Source organism: Bos indicus x Bos taurus, chromosome 5 (assembly GCF_003369695.1).
Source record: "Bos indicus x Bos taurus breed Angus x Brahman F1 hybrid chromosome 5, Bos_hybrid_MaternalHap_v2.0, whole genome shotgun sequence".
NCBI lineage: Eukaryota > Metazoa > Chordata > Mammalia > Artiodactyla > Bovidae > Bos > Bos indicus x Bos taurus.
In genome coordinates, this window is record NC_040080.1 from 117,858,198 (window position 1) to 117,882,522 (window position 24,325).

At 38.7% G+C, this 24,325-nt stretch overlaps 1 protein-coding gene across 2 annotated transcripts in view; it reads right to left on the reverse strand.

The window, feature by feature from the left end:
* The window catches only part of TRHDE (thyrotropin releasing hormone degrading enzyme), a 450,253-nt gene that overhangs the window by 22,401 nt on the left and 403,527 nt on the right, over window positions 1-24,325 (reverse strand). For both annotated transcript variants that reach the window (XM_027543346.1, XM_027543348.1), the window contains 2 exons: window positions 23,405-23,502; window positions 22,847-22,954 (listed from right to left, as the gene is read on the reverse strand). In XM_027543346.1, coding sequence (XP_027399147.1) covers window positions 22,847-22,954; window positions 23,405-23,502 — 206 coding nt within the window. The remainder of the gene's footprint in view (window positions 1-22,846; window positions 22,955-23,404; window positions 23,503-24,325) is intronic.

Consider the following 24,325-nt stretch of genomic DNA (forward strand, 5'->3'; position numbering starts at 1 on the left):
CATTCATCATCCTCTTCATCATTTTTATTGCTACTATTATTAAGATGCAGTGGCAACAAATACTCCTATCATTCTCAAATGAGTACTGGACTAAAAAGAAAGCAAAAATAAAGGTTTCAGCCAACCTTGCTAAAAATGAAGGATTAATTATAAAGGTCATGAATGACATACATCTCAGGTTTAGGGCATTACAATAAAATCAGATCAGATCAGTTGCTCAGTCGTGTCCGACTCTTTGGGACCCCATGAACTGCAGCACGCCAGGCCTCCCTGTCCATCACCAACTCCTGGAGTTCACCCAAATACATGTCCATCAAGTCGGTGATGCCATCCAGCCATTTCATCCTCTGTTATCCCCTTCTCCTCATGCCCCCAATCCCTCCCAGCATCAGAGTCTTTTCCAATGAGTCAACTCTTTGCATGAGGTGGCCAGAGTACTGGAGTTTCAGCTTTAGCATCATTCCTTCCAAAGAAATCCCAGGGCTGATCTCCTTTAGAATGGACTGGTTGGATCTCCTTGAAGTCCAAGGGACTCTCAGGAGTCTTCTCCAACACCACAGTTCAAAAGCATCAATTCTTCGGCACTCAGCCTTCTTCACAGTCCAACTCTCACATCCATACATGACCACTGGAAAAAACATAGCCTTGACTAGATGAACCTTCATTGGCAAAGTAATGTCTCTGCTTTTCAATATGCTATCTAGGTTGGTCATAACTTTCCTTCCAAGGAGTAAGCCTCTTTTAATTTCATGGCTGCAGTCACCATCTGTAGTGATTTTGGAGCCCAGAAAAATAAAGTCTGACACTGTTTCCACTGTTTCCCCATCTATTTCCCATGAAGTGGTGGGACCGGATGCCATGATCTTCATTTTCTGAATGCTGAGCTTTAAGCCAACTTTTTCATTCTCCACTTTCACTTTCATCAAGAGGCTTTTGAGTTCCTCTTCACTTTCTGCCATAAGGGTGGTGTCATCTGCATATCTGAGGTTATTGATATTTCTCCCAGAAATCTTGATTCCAGCTTGTGCTTCTTCCAGTCCAGCGTTTCTCATGATGTACTCTGCATATAAGTTAAACAAACAGGGTGACAATATACAGCCTTGAAGAACTCCTTTTGCTATTTGGAACCAGTCTGTTGTTCCATGTCCAGTTCTAACTGTTGCTTCCTGACCTGCATACAAATTTCTCAAGAGGCAGATCAGGTGGTCTGGTATTCCTATCTCTTTCAGAATTTTCCACAGTTGATTGTGATCCACACAGTCAAAGGCTTTAGCATAGTCAATAAAGCAGAAACAGATGTTTTTCTGGAACTCTCTTGCTTTTTCCATGATCCAGCGGATGTTGGCAATTTGATCTCTGGTTCCTCTGCCTTTTCTAAAACCAGCTTGAACATCAGGAAGTTCATGGTTCACATATTGCTGAAGCCTGGCTTGGAGAATTTTGAGCATTACTTTACTAGCATGCCACTGTTTTAATTCCACCTAACTTGACTGGTATGCATGTGGGCTAAGTCGCCTCAGTCGTATCCGACTCTGTGCGACCCCATGGACTGTAGCCCGCCATGCCCCTCTGTCCAAGGGATTCTCCAGGCAAGAATACTAGAGTGGGTTTCCATTTCCTCCTCCAGGACATCTTCCCAACCTAGGGACTGAACCCCCATTTCTTATGTCTCCTGCACTGGCAGGCAGGTTCTTTACCACTGGCGCCACCTATGCTACTGAATCCATACAAAAACCCTGGCAACCCAAGGACTACAGTTCCTTAGTATCTCTACAAGCCCCCTGGCCGAGAGAGAACAGAATCCCATGTGAAGTACACAGTTGGTGAGGCAGCAACAATGCTCTCAGGGGTATCCTTCCTACAAGGGGTTGCTCTGTTTCTGAAGAGCCCTCTTACTGGTGCCCACAAGCCTGCCCATTCCCACTAAACACTGAGCACAGCAAAAGAAATGTCCTTTTTACCTCAAAAAAAGAAAAAAATAGAGTACGGGCAAACCTGGTGAACTATAGCCCAACTGTATTTAAAACCAATACAATATTGTAAAGTAAATAAATAAATAAATAAAAATAAAATAAAATGTGTCCTGAACTGATGTTCAAAACCTCTTCACATTTTCACTTTGCATATTGTAAAGAAGCATATGCTGATGTTCCTAGTTGAAAGAAAAAGGACTGCTGGGAAGGGGTCAGTCACTTTAACTCAATATCTTGAATGTATCAAAAGTATATTTTAAGATAACTGCACTCGTTTTAAATGACTTTTATAATTAGAATGAACTTTAAAAGGGACGTTCACTTTGCTTAGGCTGAAATAATAAATATGACATTATATTTTAAACCTTTAAGTTTCTATAAATAAAGTAGCTATTATTTCTATTGGGTGGGAAGGGAAGGGAATGGTGAGAGTCAAGTTTCTGGGCTGTAAGACCATTTTATAAAATATAATTGCAAAAGCACAAAAACAAAAGAAACCAAGTGGCCCAGACACAAGATTAAAAAGAATAGGACTAAAAAGAAGGAGACATCGAATGAAAGTAGAAAAACACACGAGACATATACAGAGTTGCCAAAAAATTCAGAGTGATGATGACAGACTGGCATGACCAAAACCTGCAAAAACGTAAAGGTGAGATTTTTCAATATGTTCTACTGAAAACCCTGCTACTGCTGCTGCTGCTAAATCGCTTCAGTCGTGTCCCACTCTGTGCAACCCCACAGATGGCAGCCCACCAGGCTCCTCTGTCCCTGAGATTTTCCAGGCAAGAACACTGGAGTGGGTTGCCATTTCCTTCTCCCACTGAAAACCCTAGAACACAGTTATTTAACATTTCATAACTCAGAACACTTATGACATCTAGAATCAATTATGCCTATAAGAACTTAAAAAAATCAAACTGGTTTATAACGAATGTAGAAAAATTAAGATATCTATGATGACTCACTTGAAAACTGAGACGTAGGCTGCGAGTATAAATAACTCTAAAAGCATAACATAATTTAAAACTTAAGAGGTATACAGTTGTAGTACAAGTTGTGAAATGGCTGATAAATTACCCTGTTTATAGATGCCTGTGTTAAAGAGCAGATAAATTGTTTCCTAATTGTTTCCCGGTAATTGCGTGCCTATTATGCGTGGCTTTCCAATGAATCTCCAATCTGCTCTATCCCAATCCTTGAATATTTAAGCTTCTTCTTCACCTAGTTCAGGTCAGAGCACTGTAAATTGAAGTGCCCCGTATGATATGAATTTTAAATATAGGTGGTGTTTTCTGAATCACAATGATTAGCAATAAGTACTCTAGGCTCACTTTTAAGATGGAAGATAATGACAGGAATAATACATAAGCTCCAACTGCAAAACTATAGCACTGTTCTCATTCCAATCATGATCCAGGCTTGAATGCTTATGAAAACTCCACTGGATGACATCAGCTCCACCTGGAAAACAACTCTTGTTGTTGAGGAGTAGTTTATAGCAACAGTCCTTGTCTGGAATTCTTCATACAAAGGCTGAAAAGTGCACCAATTTATTGTATCCATCAAAGTACCACATCTGCAAATATATGGCCATGTACAAATGAGGTCTACCTTCATTTATAATGTGCTGTCAAGGTCACTGTGGTTAATAAGGCTGATTGTCCAGCTTGGGAAGAATCAACTACAGCCATTTAGTTAATTCTTTAAGTGTAACAAGGAAGCTGTCATGAGTAGGCAATAATTAATAAATTTTCCTTACTTGAAAGGTCCCTAACTGAAAGATTTTATTTAGCTAAAGTAAATTTTACTATTCTGTATGTGTGTGTCTGTGCATTAACCAGAAAGTAAATCTGTACATTTTCATAATTTTAACTGTTAGATTCATTGTATAAGAAAATGTTGTAATTTTTTAAAAATAGAGAAATATTCTTATGCCCATTAAATCCTGGATGTTCTATGTTTTCACTGAAATATACTTTGATCCTCCTGTGAAAAAGTAGCAAAATCTGTGATAAACTTTACCTGTCAAAGAATAAAGATTAATTAAAAAATAATTTTTGATAATTAAAATAGTTATAAAGAATTTAGTTCCATTTCTGTAAAAACATACACTTTGAAAGAGTCAACACAATTGTTATGACTCTGAAATAACTGAAATGTATGTGTGCACATATACACGGAACTGGCAGGTACTGGGTATAGCGTTGTTATTTGTATAAAGAGAAAGCGGAAGAACGCACACTGAATGCTTGCATTAAATGCTAATCTCAGCATAAAATAAGCAAGATTTGTTTATATATAAAAATCAAAGTCACTTCAATTTTTTAACTTCTTTTTTTTTTTTTTGATTATAGAAAGGATCTCAAATCACTAGAAAGACAAAAAATGTCTTTCTAAATATTTAGATGTGAAGAGAGCCTGAAACATGAGGATGGGTTCTCTGTTGTGAATTTTAGGGCTATCTTTATTAGTTTATCTTCATGCCATAGGCCACTCTCCTCTTTTTTTCTTACACAATTAAAAAAAATGGTATTCTGAGGAATCATGATATTAATTTTCTCTGAATTTTTGAGGAACAAGAACCTGCCTTCTCAACATCTTCTTTTATTCCTCCGTTTCACGATGAATATCTTAAGTAAGAATAGGATGAGGTCAAAGAAAGTTAGAAGTCTTATTTGATATCACTAGCACTCCTTGAAATCCCATCAAATAGAGAAACAATCCAAAAACCTGCATGTATCGAGTTCTGATTCCAAGGCAGAGGCTAAAGTTGTGTGTATTAGTTTCCTAAAGCTGCCATAACAAATTGCCTCAAACTTGGTTGCTTAAAATAACAGAAATGTATTTTCTCACAGTTCTTATGGCTAGAAGTCCCAGCAAGGTGTCAGCAGGGTGCCTTCTCCTGCGGGTTCTGAGGAATATGTTCCATGCATCTCTCCTAGCTTCTGGTGGCTCTGCCAATCCTCGTCATCCCTTGGCTTGCAAGTGAATTACTTCCATTTCTGCCTCCATCTTCACATGGATTTTCTTCTGTGTCTCTCTATTCTTTCTCTTCTGCTTCTGATGAGGACACTGAAGATGGGACTTAGGGTACACCTTTAATCCATGAAATCTCAGCTCAAAATCATTAATTTAATTATATCTGCAAAAATCTTATTTCCAAATAAGATCACATTCACAGATGGGGTTTAGGATTTAGACATAGCTTTTAGAAGATATGAATGTATCTTTTCAGTCCATGCAAGTATGTGCATGTGTTTTTTTTTTTTAATTTTATTTTTAAACTTTACAATATTGTATTAGTTTTGCCAAATATCGAAATGAATCCGCCACAGGTATACCCGCGTTCCCCATCCTGAACCCTCCTCCCTCCTCCCTCCCCACCCTCCCTCTGGGTCGTCCCAGTGCACCAGCCCCAAGCATCCAGTACCGTGCATCGAACCTGGACTGGCGACTCGTTTCATACATGATATTATACATGTTTCAATGCTATTCTCCCAAATCTCCCCACCCTCTCCCTGTGCATGTGTTTTTATTTTTCCTATTATTGCTAAGAAATTACAAGTAATCAAAGTTCTTTCTCATTTTCAGATATTTTAAGATATGGGTTACACAAAACAATATTTGATATTTAGGAACATCTTTCATTAACATTATCACAATATGGAGTAAATATCATCACACCAGGCAGCTGGTAAAGAATCTGCCTGCAATGCAGGAGACTCTGGTTAAATTCCTGGGTTGGGAAAATCTGTTGGAGAAGGGATAAACTACCCACTCCAGTATCCTTGGGCTTCCCTGGTGGCTCAGCTGGTAAAGAATCTGCCTGCAATTTGGGAGACCTGGGTTTAATCCCTGGGTTGGGAAGATCCCCTGGAGAAGGGAACATCTCCTGGAGAAGGGAACCCACTCCAGTATTCTGGCCTGAAGAAGGAATTCCAAGGACTGTATACTCCATGGGGTTGCAAACAGTTGGACATGACTGAATGACTTTCACTATCACACTATTATTAGAAAGACTCACATGAATTATTTTCATTTTGAGATAGAGTAAATTATATGTATAAAAATCAGTCCTAAGTCTTAATTATAAGGGGGAAAATATAAAAGAAATGTTAATGCTAATAGCAATGCTTATATTATTTTTGGAAAATGTGGAGGAAATTTCTTACTTATAGTGCTTCAAGTAGTTGAAATAAACCTTATAATCAATGAATCTTGAACCCATCAGTATAATCTACTCTGTGTTAGTACATAAGAATGCTTTTGAAGCTGCAAATATTTATGTTGGTGTTTCTGCTCTGGCTTAGTAAATAATGATTACTATGGTACATTTAATCACCATTGCTCCCTGTGTTGCCCATGTAAATCTATATTCACCTAGTACTTATACTGTGATAAACAGGCAGTTAAAATAGAGCTATTCTACAACTAATTAATACATATCTTTTGACAGATGACACAAGAGTTCAATAGTGTTCTGCCTAAAATTGGTATAATATTAGGCAAACAATGCTAGCATGACAAGAAAATTATTTTTGGCAGAAATGGGGGAAAAGCCAATTAGACAAAAAGAAGACAAAAAGTTAAGTTAGATGAAGCCATTTTCAAAAGCACACTCTATAAAAATTAAAATACTTTGAAAAAACACTATTGACTATTTGCCTCTAAGCATGTCCAGTAATATAATTTTTTAAAGTAAAATGTCAGGAAAAGCCAAAAGAGTTGGGAAATGGAAAATAAGTGTATGATTATTTCTGCATTTTAAATTAGAATATACAATCATTAATGCATTTATATTACAAACTAAATGTGACTATAAGAAAATTAATAGAATCATGCACTTACCAGAGTTATATTAGCTCTCAATGCAATTAAAATCCCTGCTACACCAAAAAGTAAATTAAAAGTACATTCTGCAAGGAGGTCATTCAGTCAAGTATTCATCTGATGATGAACTGAACTGAGATAACATATACTGAATTCTCCAAATGGCAAGAAAAAGAGTTACTTTCAGTGTGATTCTAGAGAAGCATAAGGAGAAGACAGACTATAAAGTCTTCTACATTTAGTTATTGCCACTCCTTGAGTATACTGTCACCCTGCTTATTTAACTTATATGCAAAGTACATCATGAGAAATGCCGGGCTGTATGAAGCACAAGTTGGAATCAAGACTGCTGGGGGAAATATCAGTAACCTCAGACACACAGATGATACCACCCTTACAGAAGAAAGCGAAGATGAACTAAAGAGCCTCTTGATGAGGGTGAAAGAGGAGAGTGAAAAAGCTGACTTAAAACCCAACATTCAAAAAACTAAGATCATGGCATTCAGTCCCATCAGTTCAGTTCAGTTCAGTTCAGTCGCTCAGTCATGTCCAACTCTTTGCGACCCCGTGAATTGCAGCACACCAGGCCTCCCTGTCCATCACCAACTCCTGGAGTTCACTCAGACTCATATCCATCAAGTCGGTGATGCCATCCAGCCATCTCATCCTCTGTCATCCCCTTCTCCTCCTGCCCCCAATTCCTCCCAGCATCAGAGTCTTTTCCAATGAGTCAACTCTTTGCATGAGGTGGCCAAAGTACTGGCGTTTCAGCTTTAGCATCATTCCTTCCAAAGAACACCCAGGGCTGATCTCCTTTAGACTGGACTGGTTGGACCTCCTTGAAATCCAAGGGACTCTCAAGAGTCTTCTCCAACACCATGGTTCAAAAGCATCAATTCTTTGGTGCTCAGCTTTCTTCACAGTCCAACTCTCACATCCATACATGACCACTGGAAAAACCATAGCCTTGACTAGACAGACCTTCAGTTCATGGCAAATAGATGGGGAAACAATGGAAACAGTGAGAGACTTTATTTTCTTGGGCTCCAAAATCACTGCAGATGGTGACTGCGACCATGAATTTAAAAGACACTTGTTCCTTGGAAGAAAAGTCATGACCAACCTAGACAGCATATTAAAAAGCAGAGACATACTTTGCCAACAAAGGTCCATGTAGTCAAAGCTACAGTTTTTCCAGTGGTCATGTATGGATGTGAGACATGGACCAGAAAGATGGCTGAGCACCGAAGAACTGATGCTTTTGAACTGTGGTGTTGAAAAAGACTCTTGAGAGTCTCCTGGACTGCAAAGAGATCAAACCAGTCAATTCTAAAGGAAATCAACCCTGAATATTCACTGGAAGGACTGATGCTTAAGCTGAAGCTCCAATACTTTGGCCACCTGGTGCAAAGAGCTGACTCCTTGGAAAAGACCCTGATGCTGGGAAAGATTGAAGGCAAGAGGAGAAGGGGACGACAGAGGATGAGATGGTTGGATGGAATCACTGACTCAATGGACATGAGTTTGAGCAAGTTCTGGGAGATGGTGAAGGACAGGGAAGCCTAGCATGTTCATGGCATTGCAGAGTCGGACATGACTGAGTGACAGAACAACAAATTAATTTTAATGCATGATTTCTCCTTATACAGAAAGTCAGGCAGGTCATGATTGATTACTAGTTATGTAAAAGATTTCCAGTTTGACAAAGGAATTCACAATTGGATCAATTCAGATAGCAAGTCTACTTGCTACATTTCATATATTGCTTCTCTTCTCCATAGTTTATCAATACATTTCTATTTGTCAATATATTTTAATCTTAGCAAAAAATCTCCTTCTTAAGTTTTGATGATGGAGCTTAATCAATTAACTGGAATTTTTGCTTTTTTCAGTAAATAAAAACAAAACTGATTAACTGAAAATGAAATTATAATGCTACCAGAGGATGTTCTTGGGTCAGTATAGATTCTGCACAATCAGCTAAATTTTTCACAGTACCAAGACTTCAATCTTGATAAATTACTTTGAGGAAGAAGGCTATATTTTAAGGTGACTTAAAAAAATGATTGGAGTATAGTTGATTTATAATTTTGTATGAGTTTCTGTACAGTAAAATTGATCAGTTGTACATATACATATATCCAGTCATTTTAGATTCTTTTTCCATATAGGTCATTAACACATATTGAGAAGAGTTCCCGGATAAAGTCACAGATACGGAAAACAAACTTACAGTTACCAGGGGCGAAAGGGTGGAGAGAGGGATAAATTTGGAGATTGGGGTTGACATATACACACTACTATCTATAAAATAGATAATAACGAAGGCCATTTTTATACACGGTTCCTTCCTCTTAACATCTTTCCCTCTTTGCCTACTGAGTGTGTATCTTTTCTGCAGGCCTCAGGTCAATTGTCACTCTGCAGGAATGTCAGCCTTACTGATGGGTCACATTGTTTCTGTCTTATAAATCTCCCTCTGGTTCTCAATACACTAAAATTATACAGTATTTGTATGACATCTGATTAGTCTCAGTCTATCCCACTGGACTGTCAACTTCAGGAAAGAAGAAACTGTCCTTTAGCTCATCACTGAATACCAGTGCCTTTTAGCCCAATGCCTGGGATATGGTAGAGACTCAGGGTATGTTTGGTACATGAATAAAATACTGCTACTGCTGCTAAGTCTCTTCAGTCGTGTCCAACTCTGTGCGACCCCATAGACAGCAGCCCACCAGGCTCCCCATCCCTGGGATTCTCCAGGCAAGAACACTGGAGTGGGTTGCCATTTCCTTCTCCAATGCATGAAAGTGAAAGGTGAAAGTGAAGTCGCTCAGTCATGTCCGAGTCTTAGCGACCCCATGGACTGCAACCTACCAGGCTCCTCCGCCAATGGGATTTTCCAGGCAAGAGTATTGGAGTGGGGTGCCATTGCCTTTTCCGATAAAATGCTGACAGAGTCTGAATTAATATTGATTAACCACATTAAGTAGATATTACTGTGGAAGACATACTACTTTATTTTAGAAATCAAGCTGAAAGTTAAAAACTTTCAAACTTTCAAGTTATGATCCAGGTATTCCATTATTCAAATGTGACTTGTGAACTTGACTTTGTAATTTTGCATTGATCACAGTGACGGATGCAGCATATTTAAGATTTTATGCTTTAACTTTGAAAAACTACTGAGGAATAAATTAATAAAAAGACATCAATGATGGCAATAATTTTGATGATAATTGTGAATTATTCCAGAGGTCCCCACAACACTTTTTGCTTTAAAGATTATCTTTGTTGGATTTATGCAAAAACAATTCATAATAAAGTAACCGGCCACAACTACTGAAATATAAAATTCCTAGAACATAAAGGTAATAGAAGGAAAGTATTTATCCTTTAAAGGATCACAGCAAACTATGGAGAAGGCAATGGCAACCCACTCCAGTACTCTTGCCTGGAAAATCCCATGGATGGAGGAGCCTGGTAGGCTGCAGTCCATGGGGTCCCTAAGAGTCGGACACGACTGAGCGATTTCATTTTCACTTTTCACATTCATGCATTGGAGGAGGAAATGGCAACCCACTCCAGTGTTCTTGCCTGGAGAATCCCAGAGATGGGGGAGCCTGGTGGGCTGCCGTCTATGGGGTTGCACAGAGTCGGACACGACTGAAGCGACTTAGCAGCAGCAGCAGCATGGAAAATTCTTAAAAGAGATAGGAATACCAGAGCACCTTATGTGTCTCCTTAGATATCTGGATGCAAGTCAAGAAGCAACAGTTAGAACCGGACATGGAACAACAGATTGGCTCAAAACTGGGAAAGGAGTATGTCAAGATTGTATATTGTGACCTTGCTTATTTAACTTATATGCAGAGTATGAAATACTCTGCATATAAGTTACATCATGCAAAATGCCAGGCAAGATGACTCATAAACTGGAATCAAGACTGCCAGGGAGAAATATCAACAACCTCAGATATGAAGATGGCACTACCCTTATGGAAGAAATCGAAGAGGAACCAAAGAGCCTCTTGATGAAAGAGGAGAGTGAAAAAGCTGGTTTAAAACTGAACATTCAAAAGACTAAGATCATGGTATCCAGTCCCATCTCTTCATGGCAAATAGATGTGGAAAAAGGGGAAACAGTGATAGATTTTTTTTTCCTGGGCTCCTAAATCACTGTGGAGGGTGACAGCAGCCATGAAATTAAAAGATGCTTGCTCCTTGAAACGAAAGCAATGACAAATATAGACAGTATGTTAAAAAATAGAGACATCACTTTGCCAACAAAGGTCCATATAGTCAAAGCTATGGCTTTTCCAGTAATTCATGTACTGATGTGAGGGCTGGACCAGAAAGAAGACTGAGCACCTAAGAACTGCTGTTTTCAAATTGTGGTGCTGCATATGTCAAATCTAGAAAAATGGTTCTGAAGAATTTATTTACAGGGTAGCACTGGAGAAATGGACATAGAAAATAGACTTATGGACATGGGGAGAGGGGAGCAGAGGGTGAGATGTATGGAGCAAATAACATGGAAACTTACATCACCATATGTAAAATAGATAGCCAACGAGAATTTCCTGTATGGCTCAGGAAACTCAAACAGGGGCTCTGTATCAACCTAGAGGGGTGGGATGGGGAGGGAGAGCAGAGGGAGGTTCAAAAGGGAGGGGATATATGTATACCTATAGGAAGGAAAGTTATGACCAACCTAGATAGCATATTAAAAAGCAGAGACATTACTTCACCAGCAAAGATCCATCTAGTCAAGGCTATGGTTTTTCCAGTAGTCATGTATGGATGTGAGAGTTGGACTGTGAAAAAAGCTGAGTGCCGAAGAATTGATGCTTTTGAACTGTGGTGTTGAAGAAGACTCTTGAGAGTGCCTTGGACTGCAAGGAGATCCAACCAGTCATTTCTAAAGGAGATCAGTCCTGGGTATTCATTGGAAGGACTGATGCTGAAGCTAAAACTCTAATACTTTGGCCACCTCATGCAAAGAGCTGACCCACTGAAAAAGACCCTGATGCTGGGAGGGATTGGGGGCAGGAGGAGAAGGGGACGACAGAGGATGAGATGGCTGGATGGCATCACCAACTCGATGCACATGAGTTTGAGTGAACTCCAGGAGTTGGTAATGGACAGGGAGGCCTGGCGTGCTGTGATTCATGGAGTCGCAAAGAGTCAGACACGACTGAGCAACTGAACTGAACTGAACTGATGGCTGATTCATGTTGAGGTTTGACAGAAAACAAAATTCTGTAAAGCAATTGTCCTTCAATAAAAAAATAAATTTAAAAAAATTGTGGTGCTGGAGAAGACTCTTGAGAGTGCCTTGGACAGCAAGGAGATCAAACCACTCAGTCCTGAAGGAAATCAATCTTGAATACTCTTTGGAAGGATTGATGCTGAAGCTCCAATACTTTGGCCACCTGATACAAAGAGCTGACTTGTTGGAAAAGTCCCTGATGCTGGAAAACATTGAGGGCAGGAGGAGAAGGATGTGACAGAGGATGAGATGGTTGGAAGGCATCATGGACTTAAGTGGACAAGAGCTTGAGCAAAACTCTAAGAGATAGTGAAGGACAAGGAAGCCTGGTGTGCTGCAATCCATAGGGTCACAAAGAGTCGAACAGGATATAACAACTGAACAGCAAAGATAAAAGTAAACAAAAGTACATGCTCTCAAGTTTTGGATTAAGCAAAGGGAAAACAAGCTCAAAGTACTTTTTAAATCTACACTACAAACATTCTAGTAGCTAATTCATTATATTCTTCTTCTCACCTCAAAGGACTAGTCTGTTATAAAAAAAAAAAAAGATTAAGGAAGGAAATCACATCCATAGTGCACGAAGTCCTCTATTAACAGTATCTGAACTGTGCTCAATGTGAAATAAATAACTAGCCAAACAAATTACACATAGGATGCTCACATACAAGTAAAAATGAGAATGACTGAAAATACAGGTCAATCAGTTTGAAGTTTCTTAATATAATACACTGGGACTATAATTGCCTTTTGTAGTATACTTCCTAAATTCTTAGAAATTAAAAATGAAATAATTTCTGATATTTTAACCCCCTAGAAAAACAGATTTTATGCCAGATATTGGTTAGGAGGTAAAGAAATACACTACTTGTAAAAGCAGTATTGGCTAACACTGAAAGAGGATGTTGTGAGTCAAATATTTGAAACATGAGACAATCATAAAAGTATTTTTTAAATTATTTTAGATATAAAATGCCTATTTTATAATGCAAGGTAGAGGCAATTAGTTGCATTTTTGATGGATATGAGTTAAAGTAAAACTAAAATTTATATAAAGTCCCTTGGGGACATCTACAAGAAAAAGTATATAGTTCTTAGATTTTATACCATTTTTACATATCTTTATTTACAGATATATATGTATGTTTGTACAGTCAGTCATGTCCAACTCTTTGCAGCCCCATGGACTATAACCTGCCAGGCTCCTCTGTCTGTGGAATTTTACAGCAAGAATACTGGAGTAGGTTGCCATTTCCTACCTCGGAGGATCTTCCTGACACTGGGATCAAATCTGAGTCTCTTGTGTCTCCTGCATTAGCAGGAGGATTCTTTACCACTGTTTAATAGATGCAACTTTAAAAATTTATAGTGGAAAGGATTAATAGTAAGTGAAAAATACACAAAAATTGGCAGAGGAAATAAAACAACTTTTAGAATACACCGTAAATATTCACCCTCAGGGGCCTCAACACGTGTGAATTACACCCAGCTACTCCATGCTGTGATTTCCTAATTCTTGGCCTTGAACTCCCTTCTTACATTCTCTCCCTAGACAACTTCATCTACTTCTCATCCATTCCACTTCTTCCTACATCCTAGTGTGGGTGTCCTCAAAATGACGTGTTCATAACCCTAGGCATAAAGGAAGACTTTTCAAGGAGTACCTAAGGATAATTCCCTGGGCTTCCCTGGTGGCTCAGATGGTAAAGAACCTGCCTGCCATGCAGGGGACCCGGGTTCGATCCCTGGGTTGCTAAAATCTCCTGGAGAAGGAAATGGCAACCCACTCCAGTGTTCTTGCCTGGAGAATCCCATGGACAGAGGAGCCTGGTGGGCTACAGTCCATGGAACTGCAAAGAGTTGGACATGACTGTGTGACTAACACACACTTGGCGATCCATTTCTGCATTCTAAACTCTTAAATGGATATTTCTCTTCTCATAAAAACCCTTCTCCCACTTTCTCTCACTTTCCAGAAGAGAGGCATATTTGTCATTCACTCATCTTGTGTCTTCTGAGGGTGCATTTTATTACACTACCAAATAAAGAGAAAATTTTACATATTGTAATGATTCTGTGAAGTATTTAATTTGTGACATTTGTTAGCACAGTATTACGAAGAAGGCAATGGCACCCCACTCCAGTACTCTTGCCTGGAAAATCCCATGGACAGAGGAGCCTGGTGGGCTGCAGTCCATGGAGTCACTAAGAATCAGACACGTCTGAGCGACTTCACTTTCACTTTTCACTTTCATGCATTGGAGAAGGAAATGGCAACCCACTCCAGTGTTCTTGCCTAGAGAATCCCAGGGATGGGGGAGCCTGGTGGGCTGCCGTCTATGGGGTCGCACAGAGTCAGACACGACTGAAGCAACCTAACAGCAACAGTGTTTAGTAAATAAGTAATCATATTTTTAAATGGCTAATGATGAGTATAAAATAGCTATGGTGTCTCAGATCCACTGGAGACATTTAAAAGCCTGAAAAGAATTTTACTGAAAAAAAAAAAGTCTATTTTTACAATATGCTGGAATTTAAAATCATTTAAATGTATGATGGAGAATTTTGGATATAGACTTAAAATGCCATTTTAGGCAGTTCATATGCATAAAAGTTTGAGCCCAAGGGATTATTTTCATCAGTTGTCATCATTGCCTTCCTTTCTCTTATTTTTTCTATCCAAACATTCATTAACACCTGTCACTTTCATTCCTCAGTCATGTTCAAATATGCCCTGTCTCTTCATCTCCAGCCCCAGTGATCAGGGTTGGAAGTTCTCCCTGCTCTCCCTGCTCTGGTCACATTTCCACAGGACTGGTCAAATTTTCTCAGGGCATCACACACCTAAGTTTCATCTTTAGCTTTGTGTGATTATTTTGAACAATTTCTGCCTCCTTCCTACACTGCCCTCCTTGCCCCTGCATTCATCTTTAGTGCAGATAAGGGTGCAGATCACGTATTCTCAATGCCAGTCAGGTAACAGGGGCTGGCACTTCTTGAATGAAGGGATGCTTCCTTCAAAGTGTCTAGCACAGTGCCTGATACATGCTTGTTAAGTACATCAATAAAAGAACATATGCTCCCTTTAACTATGCAATCAAAAGAGAACCCAAACTGGACATGTTGTGAGGAAACTATGATTTAAGTTCAAGCACAGTGAGTGTGAAATTTTGGACTGTTGGAGTTGAGGGATGCACTAGAGATTTAGATACAATTCCCTCACTGTAGAAACAGGGTTGAAAACTTGGAGACATTGACAGACTTGTCTGAACCCACAGCTGCCTACTGACAAATTAGGAGCAAACCTGATTCCTCACCCCCACTGACTGGAGGTTTGGGGAACCCTGCCTCTCCCACTGCTCCATACAGACTCTGAGCTGTGTTCACTAGTTTGCAACAGGACTACGCTGGTGACCGACCACTAGAATGGCAGGACTGGCTGGTAGGAAAATGTACAGCAGGCCGATGAGTAGTGGAAAGAATATAAAAAAGAGTGTAAAGAGCAGAGGGAATAGGACCATAATAACGTGAAAACATGGCCAGTAACTTAGGATCTATGTTTTCAGGGAAGAAAACATGAGGTTTCTGAACCAAATACCTAAAAACCATAATGGAAAGAGCCCTTTGTCCTGCCACTTTTATGCTCTCACACAAGTTCAACAATTATTGATGGGCTAAGAGCAGACAAAAGGAAAGGCACTTAACTAGAGCTCTTTACACTATGAGATTAACAACAGCTATGACTGAGGGAGGGGCAGGTACCAAAACAGCACCTGATTAAGGGCAGGGAGGAAACTAACATTTACCCAGAGGCCAAGACAGGCAGTGGCGAGAGGGGCAAATGTCCCCCTGCTCTTGATTTAGAACCTCTATGGTAATGTTTTATTTTATTTTTTATGTTACAAGTCACATCCTTATATCCTCAAAATTTATAGAAAGTTAAGTCTAATATTGAAGGCATTCTATCAATGTCTTATCCTGTTCTATTCCACACTGTTCTACTTTCTCCATCTCAAATTCACACCACCCATTACACTGCTGCTGCTGCTACTGCTAAGTCTCTTCAGTCGTGTCCAACTCTGTGCAACCCCGTAGACGGCAGCCCACCAGGCTCCCCTGTCCCTGGGATTCTCCAGGCAAGAACACTGGAGTGGGTTGCCATTTTCTTCTCCAATGCATGAAAGTGGAAAGTGAAAGCAAAGTCACTCAGTTGTATCCAACTCTTCGCTACCACATGGACTGCAGCCTACCAGGCTCCTCTGTCCATGGGGTTTTCCAGGCAAGAGCACTGGAGTGGGGTGCCATTGCCTTCTCCAACCCATTACACAGGGGTGGTCAAAATAAAATAAATAAATTTAAATGAAAAAAAAAATTTTTTAAGCTAAAAAAAAAATAAGTAGAAGCCAACTTCAGAGATGCTGAATGTTGTATAATTTCTTACAAGGGTCAGGTCCTTATAGGCATTCTTTTATATAATCCTCACTACCTGTTTGGTTGTTAGTAGTCTTGCCACTTTTCAGATGATGTACCAAGTGATTTTCCTAAGTTTACTTAGTCAAATGGCTGCAATTTGATCACAGTGTCTTTGACTCTGAAGACCATAACCAATCCTAATACCAGTGGTTCCCAAAATGTGGGCCACAGATAAGCAGCCTCGGCATCTTTAATAATACGGAAAATTATTAAATTATTAGCAAGTCACATTCTTGGGCCCCATCTCACCCATGAATCAGAGCTCTGAGGGGGCAGTATAAACTCTTTAACTAGTCTCCCCAGTGACTCTTGTGCACAGAAAAAACTGGCTTTCTTGGGTATCCTTTTTTGTTTTTTCTTTGTTTTGTTTTTATCATTTTTTAACAAACATCTGTTACTGATATATGGAAATTTGATATACTATCACGGAATTCTAGGCTGTAGGGTAGAAGATAGGCTTTAGATGGAAGCCCAGATCTCTCCCCCAACCCCACCTATTGCTGTATAATCTTGGCAAGTTACATTTAACCTTTGTAAGTTTTGGATTTCTCTTTGTAAAAGGAAAATAAAAAATAAAAAATCATATACCAAATACACTTAGACCAATGCCTGGAATGTAATAAATACTCAATAAAGTAGATATAATTTTCATTATTATTATCATCAGTAAGGACAACAATATTAAGCTTATGTATTATGTATGCTGCAAAGCTCCACAGAGGCTCCCCTACTTACAATTTTTGTTATAAAATGACCTTATTTTTTTCAATTTAAATGAATTCACGGTAAATTTTAATTCAGTAAGCAGTTTTACTTTCCCACAATGAACAAGGTCTTCTGCTGTTTTAGGGTATTTTTAAAGTAGATTATTGATTTGTTGTCGTTTAGTCTCTAAGTCATGTCCGACACTTTGCAACCTCAAGAACCCACCAGGCTCCTCTGTCCGTGGGATTTCCCAAGCAAAAGTACTGGAGTGGGTTGCCATTTCCTTTTCAGGGGACCTCCCCAACCCAGGGATTGAACCTGCATCTCCTTCACTGTGGGTGAATTCTTTACCATTGAGCCACCAGGGAAGCCCAGAGTATTGATACCAGTTATCAATTTATGTTAGGGAATGGATATCACTACTGATTACTTTTTAAAAATTAACCATTTAAAACCTTTACCCTGTCTTGGCTTAAAGCTTTATTGGAATATTGAGATTCATATATATATATATATGAATATATATATAAATATATATATACATATATATGTGTATATATATATACACACTGGTATACATAAAATGGATAACTAATAAGGACCTACCAAATAGCACATGGAATTCTACTCAGTACTCTATAGACCTATATGGGAATAGAATCTAAAAGAGTGGATATATGCAGATGTATGTGGTGTTGGAGAAGACCTTTGAGAGTCCCTTGGACTGCAAGGAGATCCAACCAGTCCATCCTAAAGGAGATCAGTCCTGGGTGTTCATTGGAAGGACTGATGCTGAAGCTGAAACTCCAATACTTTGGCCACCTGATGGGAAGAACTGACTCATTGGAAAAGACCCTGATGCTGGGAAAGACTGAAGGCAGGAGGAGAAGGGGACGACAGAGGATGAGATGGTTGCATGGCATCGCCGACTCCGGGAGTTGGTGATGGACAGGGAAGCCTGGTGTACTGCAGTCCATGGGGTCGCAAAGAGTCAGACACGACTGAGCGACTGAACTGAACTCAACTGATTCACTTTGCTGTGCACCTGAAACTAACATAACATTGTAAATCAACTCTACTCCAAAAATTTTTTTTAAAAAGAAAAAATGTATCTTTTAATATTATTTGAGAAAGACATTAACACAAAATTAAGAGGCTGTGTTATCATGGACACATTTAATTTCAGGTTACATGGTTATTCAAAGAAAATCCCACACTGATATGTTGAGATCCCTGTGTAGTTAACTGTACAATCTCAAAAGTGTTTTAATACAGAGGTTTTCAGATAATAATTCATTTAGAGTAAAAAATATATCCCTTCTATTTTACTCATTGAAGTTCATGCCAATCATTTCTTATTTATTTCCACCCAGCAGTGAAAGAAACCAATTTCTGTCCTTTTTATTATGCTTTTTATTCATACAAAAAAGCTATCATCTTTTGTGAGTCTTTTTTTTAGAGTGAAATTCTCAGTTCTCGTGACCTCCCCTCATAGCTGGTGTTTCCTCAATCTTTTTTATCATTTATATTGTTCTCTCCCGAATGCTTGGTGATTTGTCTCTTTTCTGAAATGTGGCATTCTGCTGAACTTAGTCCCCAAACCACAGGCTAACAAGACCTGAACACAGCTCAGTCCGTCTATATGCATGACATCACCGTTACAATTCAGCACACTGTAGCATTTGAATATTTTAAGAGATCAGAATGTGGACTCATTCAACGTATCATCCACTGTAATTCTTGAATTCTTCTAACTTCTGCTACCACCTCTAGCCTTTCACTGCACTTTTTGGATCCATTAGCCAGCCTTGCACCAACTTTCCATTCTGTTTTCCAGTGCCACTAATTTGACCTATCTCCCCAGTGTATCAGGACCAGGCTGTATAGTAACAAGCAGCCCAGATCTTCGCAACTGCTGCTTCTTCCAGGATTCCTTGACCTTTAGATTTATTAGCACAAATATATAACATCTCACTGATCAAAATTTTTTAGTATGTTATGATGTTACCTTGTGGATCAGACAGTAAAGAATCTGCCTGCAATGCAGGAGACCCATGTTCAATCCCTGGGTCAGAAAGATCCCCTAGAGAGGGAGTGACAACCCACTCCAGTATTCTTGCCAGGGAAATCCCATGGACAGAGGAGCCTGGCAGGCTATAGTCCATGGGGTTGCAAAGAGTCAGACATGATGGAGCGACTAACACTTTCACTTTAACATTACCTTTGGAGAGTCTTTTAAGATGATTTTTAAGGTTCCAATTAAATAAAAACAAGCAAACAAAACTGGTCTGTTACTTCTGCTGCTGCTAAGTCACTTCAGTCGTGTCCGACTCTGTGTGACCCCATAGACGGCAGCCCACCAGGCTCCCCTGTCCCTGGGATTCTCCAGGCAAGAACACTGGAGTGGGTTGCCATTTCCTTCTCCAATGCATGAAAGTGAAAAGTGAAAGTGAAGTCGCTCAGTCATGTCCGACCCTTAGCGACCCCATGGACTGCAGCCTACCAGGCTCCTCTGTCCATGGGATTTTCCAGGCAAGAGTACTGGAGTGGGGTGCCATTGCCTTCTCCGTCTGTTACTTCAGGCACATTTAAAAAGAAACCTAACCCTCCCCTTAATTGACTCAATTTAAGAAAGTTAAACTCAGCACCAATTACAGGGTGCATTATTGTTTTATTAACTACAGATGAAACCTCTGATCTCACATACAGCCAGCCCCATGAGCATCATGGACACTTCCTGCAGGAGGTCACTGGTGTATGCTGGGGCATGTCATTTGGCTGGCTGGTTGAGTATTTCTTAGTAAACACAGAGTTAGTTTCACTTAGCAGGTTTACTTGCCTAGTCACAAAAAGAAGCAAAACAAGACCAAGTAAAAACAATGAAGGAAATAACAAAAGAAATTTAAAAGACTTAGGCCCCAATTTAACTACTGTACCACAAATAAGCAGAATAGTTATAAGAACTGAAATGAGCTGACACTTTCATTTATAAGGGGTTTATGGAAGTAATAGAGGGTTCAAACTCACAAGTCAAAAACTGCTGTACTCTTTTAAAATTAAACATCAACCCATGCACCTCCCTTCTGTTTGGGACCCCTACCACCCCATTCACATTCTCATACACACCCAGCCCTGCCTCATGCGGCCCGGTCATCTAGGTCCCACTCATTCTTCATAAGGCAGAACACAGGGTCTCCCAGGCAGCAACCTCCCCCTTCTGCGGGTTCACACACTGTCCTATGCTTGGTTCTTGCTTCAAAGAACCACTATTTGTTTACAGAGCTGTATCTCCTATGAATTTTGAGCTTCACCTCTTCTCTGTTTTTTGTTTACCAGCTGCTACTGCTGCTGCTGCTACTGCTAAGTCACTTCAGTCGTGTCTGACTCTGTGTGACCCCATAGACGGCAGCCCACCAGGCTCCCCCATCCCTGGGATTCTCCAGGCAAGAACACTGGAGTGGATTGCCATTTCCTTCTCCAACACATGAAAGTGAAAGCTGCTACTGAGAATTGCTCAATAAAATTTCATTAAATAAATGAATTATTTTAAAGATAGAATTTTCCCGATAGTTATATTTTTAAATGTAGAAAGTGATATCATGTTTGAATACTCCTTAGAGAAATTATGGTAATACAAAGGTATAAGTTCAGTTCTAATAAAATAGTAAGAATGTAGGTAAGTATGAGTAAATTCATGAAAGGGTTCAAAAACAGCTATCAGTTCTGAGAAAAAGCACACATCTATAGCCAAATGAGGGGCTTTCCAGGTGGAGCTAGTGGTAAAGAACATGCCTCTTTTTGGCAGATTCATTTTGATATATGGCAAAACCAATACAATATTGTAAAGTTAAATTAAAAAAAAAAAAAAAAAAAAAGAACATGCCTGCCAATGCAGGAGAAGGGACAGACATGCCTTTGATTCCTCAGTCGGGAGAATCCTCTGGAGGAGGAAATGGCAACTTACTCCATTATTCTTGCCTGGGAAGACTTGGACAGAGGAGCCTGGTGGGCTGTAGTTCAGGAAACGACTGAAGCAAGTTAGCATGTTTAAGTCAAATTGCCAAATAAAACAATCAAAGAATCAAAACAAAAAAACAAAGGGGCAGAAAGTTGAGACCACAGTTGTCAAAGAGTATATTTCACTTTTTTTTCCTTGAATGTATATATGATTAAATATCTTGGTCACATTTTGGATGTATTGATTTTGGATAAATGTTTAAGTTTTCATAGCCCAATTACATGTGATAGAATTGAAGGGGGTGGTAAAAAAACAGGAAAAGTTTTTTAAATAACATTTTAAGACTAATATAAAAGGTTTTAGAGGACTTAGCAAAAAGGATAAGTTTTAAAAAAATGAAGATGTTTTAGTTCTAGAGAAGAGTGATGAGGAATTTAATCACTGTCTTCTAGTATATGATGGTTCCATTGAGAGATGATAGTAATAAAATATTTTCCTTCTTAGCTCAGTGTACGGTCAACAAGGATTAACTTAAAAAGAAAAGAGGAAAACTCTAGAGAAGGTGAGAGATTGACTAATTACTAAGTAATGCAATGAAAGATTTCCCTCACAAACTTAAAGCAGGAGAGCTACATTTTGATCTGGAGTCAGACATAAGTTTAAACCTAAACAACTCTCAGCAAGACAAATACCATTTTGTTCCATAAACAAATTATACTCTTTGTGGTTCTCAATGTTCTTCTACAACAAGTCTCCTTCTGTTGCCCACGGGGCTGTCTCAGTCACTGACACCAGGAACAAGCCCCCTGAAGCATGTAAAATAGAATCTTCTGAACTAATTGTTCCTTAAATCCTCACCCTTCTGATCAGACTCTCCTTAACAAGGTGGCCAAAGACTGGAGAAGTGTGATTGAAAATTTCCCAGAGTATAAAAAGAAATGGAACATAATGATCTTTGGAAATTCAAATACACCTAAAATATTTTTAAAAACTATAGTATGAAAATCACTGATCCTTGATTTTGTTTATGCTTCATATTTTTTCATTAACATTAAGTGACATTTAATATAATATTTAAGTCAAAAATAATTCTATCAAATTTTTTTAACCTCATATAATATATGAAAATACTGTACTGTGAAATTCCAAGATAAGACACAAGTTTAAGCTTTCTATCAAAGGTCACTGAAAGACTAAAGGTTTTTCATAACATTTTTGTCTTTAGGTTTTACAATTAACATTTGCTATGCTGCTTCATTTATATCAAATGCTCACAGTTGTTTTATAAATAAATACCGCAACCTTTCTAAGGAACTTCAGAGTTTGACCTAAATTCAATTATTTTGTTTTCATGTGACAGCAAAGCTAGCAAGATTCGAAATAAGGTGATACTCTATATATGAAGAATAAGGGCCTGGCTTAAGAAAGGTAGTTTAAAACTAGATAAAATAGTCCAAAGAGATGTACACTGTGGCTTCCGGGTGGCTGCTTGGTAATCTGTGAACCTGAAACAAAGTTCTGCAGTGTTTTTATCTTGTCTTGTTTTTCTCCAGTGAATGAATGTAAAGCATCCACTCAGAATCTGAAAGTAGTACATATCATATCAGAAAAATAGGATTTGGTTCAGCTTACCTGTTCCTGTTGCTGGAAATCCAATCTGAAATAAGTGTTGATGCTTGTTGGTGACAGTGTTTGTTGCCAAAACTACATGCCAGCATTATAACTTCTCTACGTAGTTCTCTAGGTATCATCAAAAGGAAAAGAAAAACCAACAGGGTTAATATCTGGAGAGAACGGGTAACTCAGTACACTACATTACAGTACATATGTAAATAATTAGCACAAAATAATTTTCAGACACAGGGATTCCATTTTGCTGAGTAAGAAATAATTAAGCAGGGTGGGAGTTGTGCATAAAAACGTCTTCTCTGGAAACAGTTCTCTAGTGAGGGGTCTAGGTTCAGATCTCAACTACCCGTAGAGGCAGATTTTAAATTAAAACATGGCCAAGAAAAGCCTTTATTCTCAGTACCAGGTGGTGCAAACCGTGCTGTCCACCAGCAGTCCTTCCGGGAAAGGGAAATGACAGATGCAGAACGAAAGGTCGTCTCACGCTGCGACAGTCACAGTGGTTCTAGTGGTGTGTCATTGCACGCTTCTGGGGGGAGCAAATAAGAAATGAAACCGTACTCGTGTTGGTAGGACGCTTGGACAAGAGATCCATTAAAACTGTTTTTTGGCCAACCAAGCTTGATGTACGTCGTTGCAACTTGCTTTAAAATATATTCCTAAATGAAGAGTGGGAGAAATAAAGATAATGTTACTTTCAAATCACTTCACTCTGACAACTGAAATTATATGTAACTTAAAATATTTTCCAAATGAACCTACTTTGAATATCCGTAAAATAACGGGTATGGTAAAGCTTTATTACAATTTCATTTGACTTATTATTTCAAACATAGAAAATAAATATAAAATACAGTTGCAATGGTGGAAGTCTACTCTTTACTGCCTATTGAAAAATTAAGCAATTTTCACTATTAAATATTTGAGATGACAATTTTTGTAGCGAAAAGGAAAGTAAGATATTGATAATGAATCCATGTATACATAGTTACATATGTATGTAGATACAGTTTATGAAAATGAATACCTAATCTTTATCATTTTATGTAAATAGGCCATATTTAATGCAAAACTATTAGATAAGCCCAGCTAATAGCCTAGCTTTGTTGAACCTGACACACACATGAGATTCACTTTTTAGTAAAATGATGTACTATTAATATTTCAAAGTCAAAATCCATTCATCTAATGATATAATTAAATATTAGTCGTAATGCAAGATATGTTCTCCTCACTTTAATGTGGTCCTTGAATTTTGACAAAGGAAGCAAAACACTGAAATTACAGTAAAACAATTCTTAACTTTTTACTGGAAATGAAGTGTCTGACATGATATATTATTCTAAAGTACAAATATACACAAGAATGTAAATTTGTTTTACATAAGTTTAATATTACAGTGTCTCTGTGTTAAGGAGAAAAGAGAAGGGTAATAAGCCTTTCTCCAGCAGATAAAAATGATACCATAACTGTGCTGACACT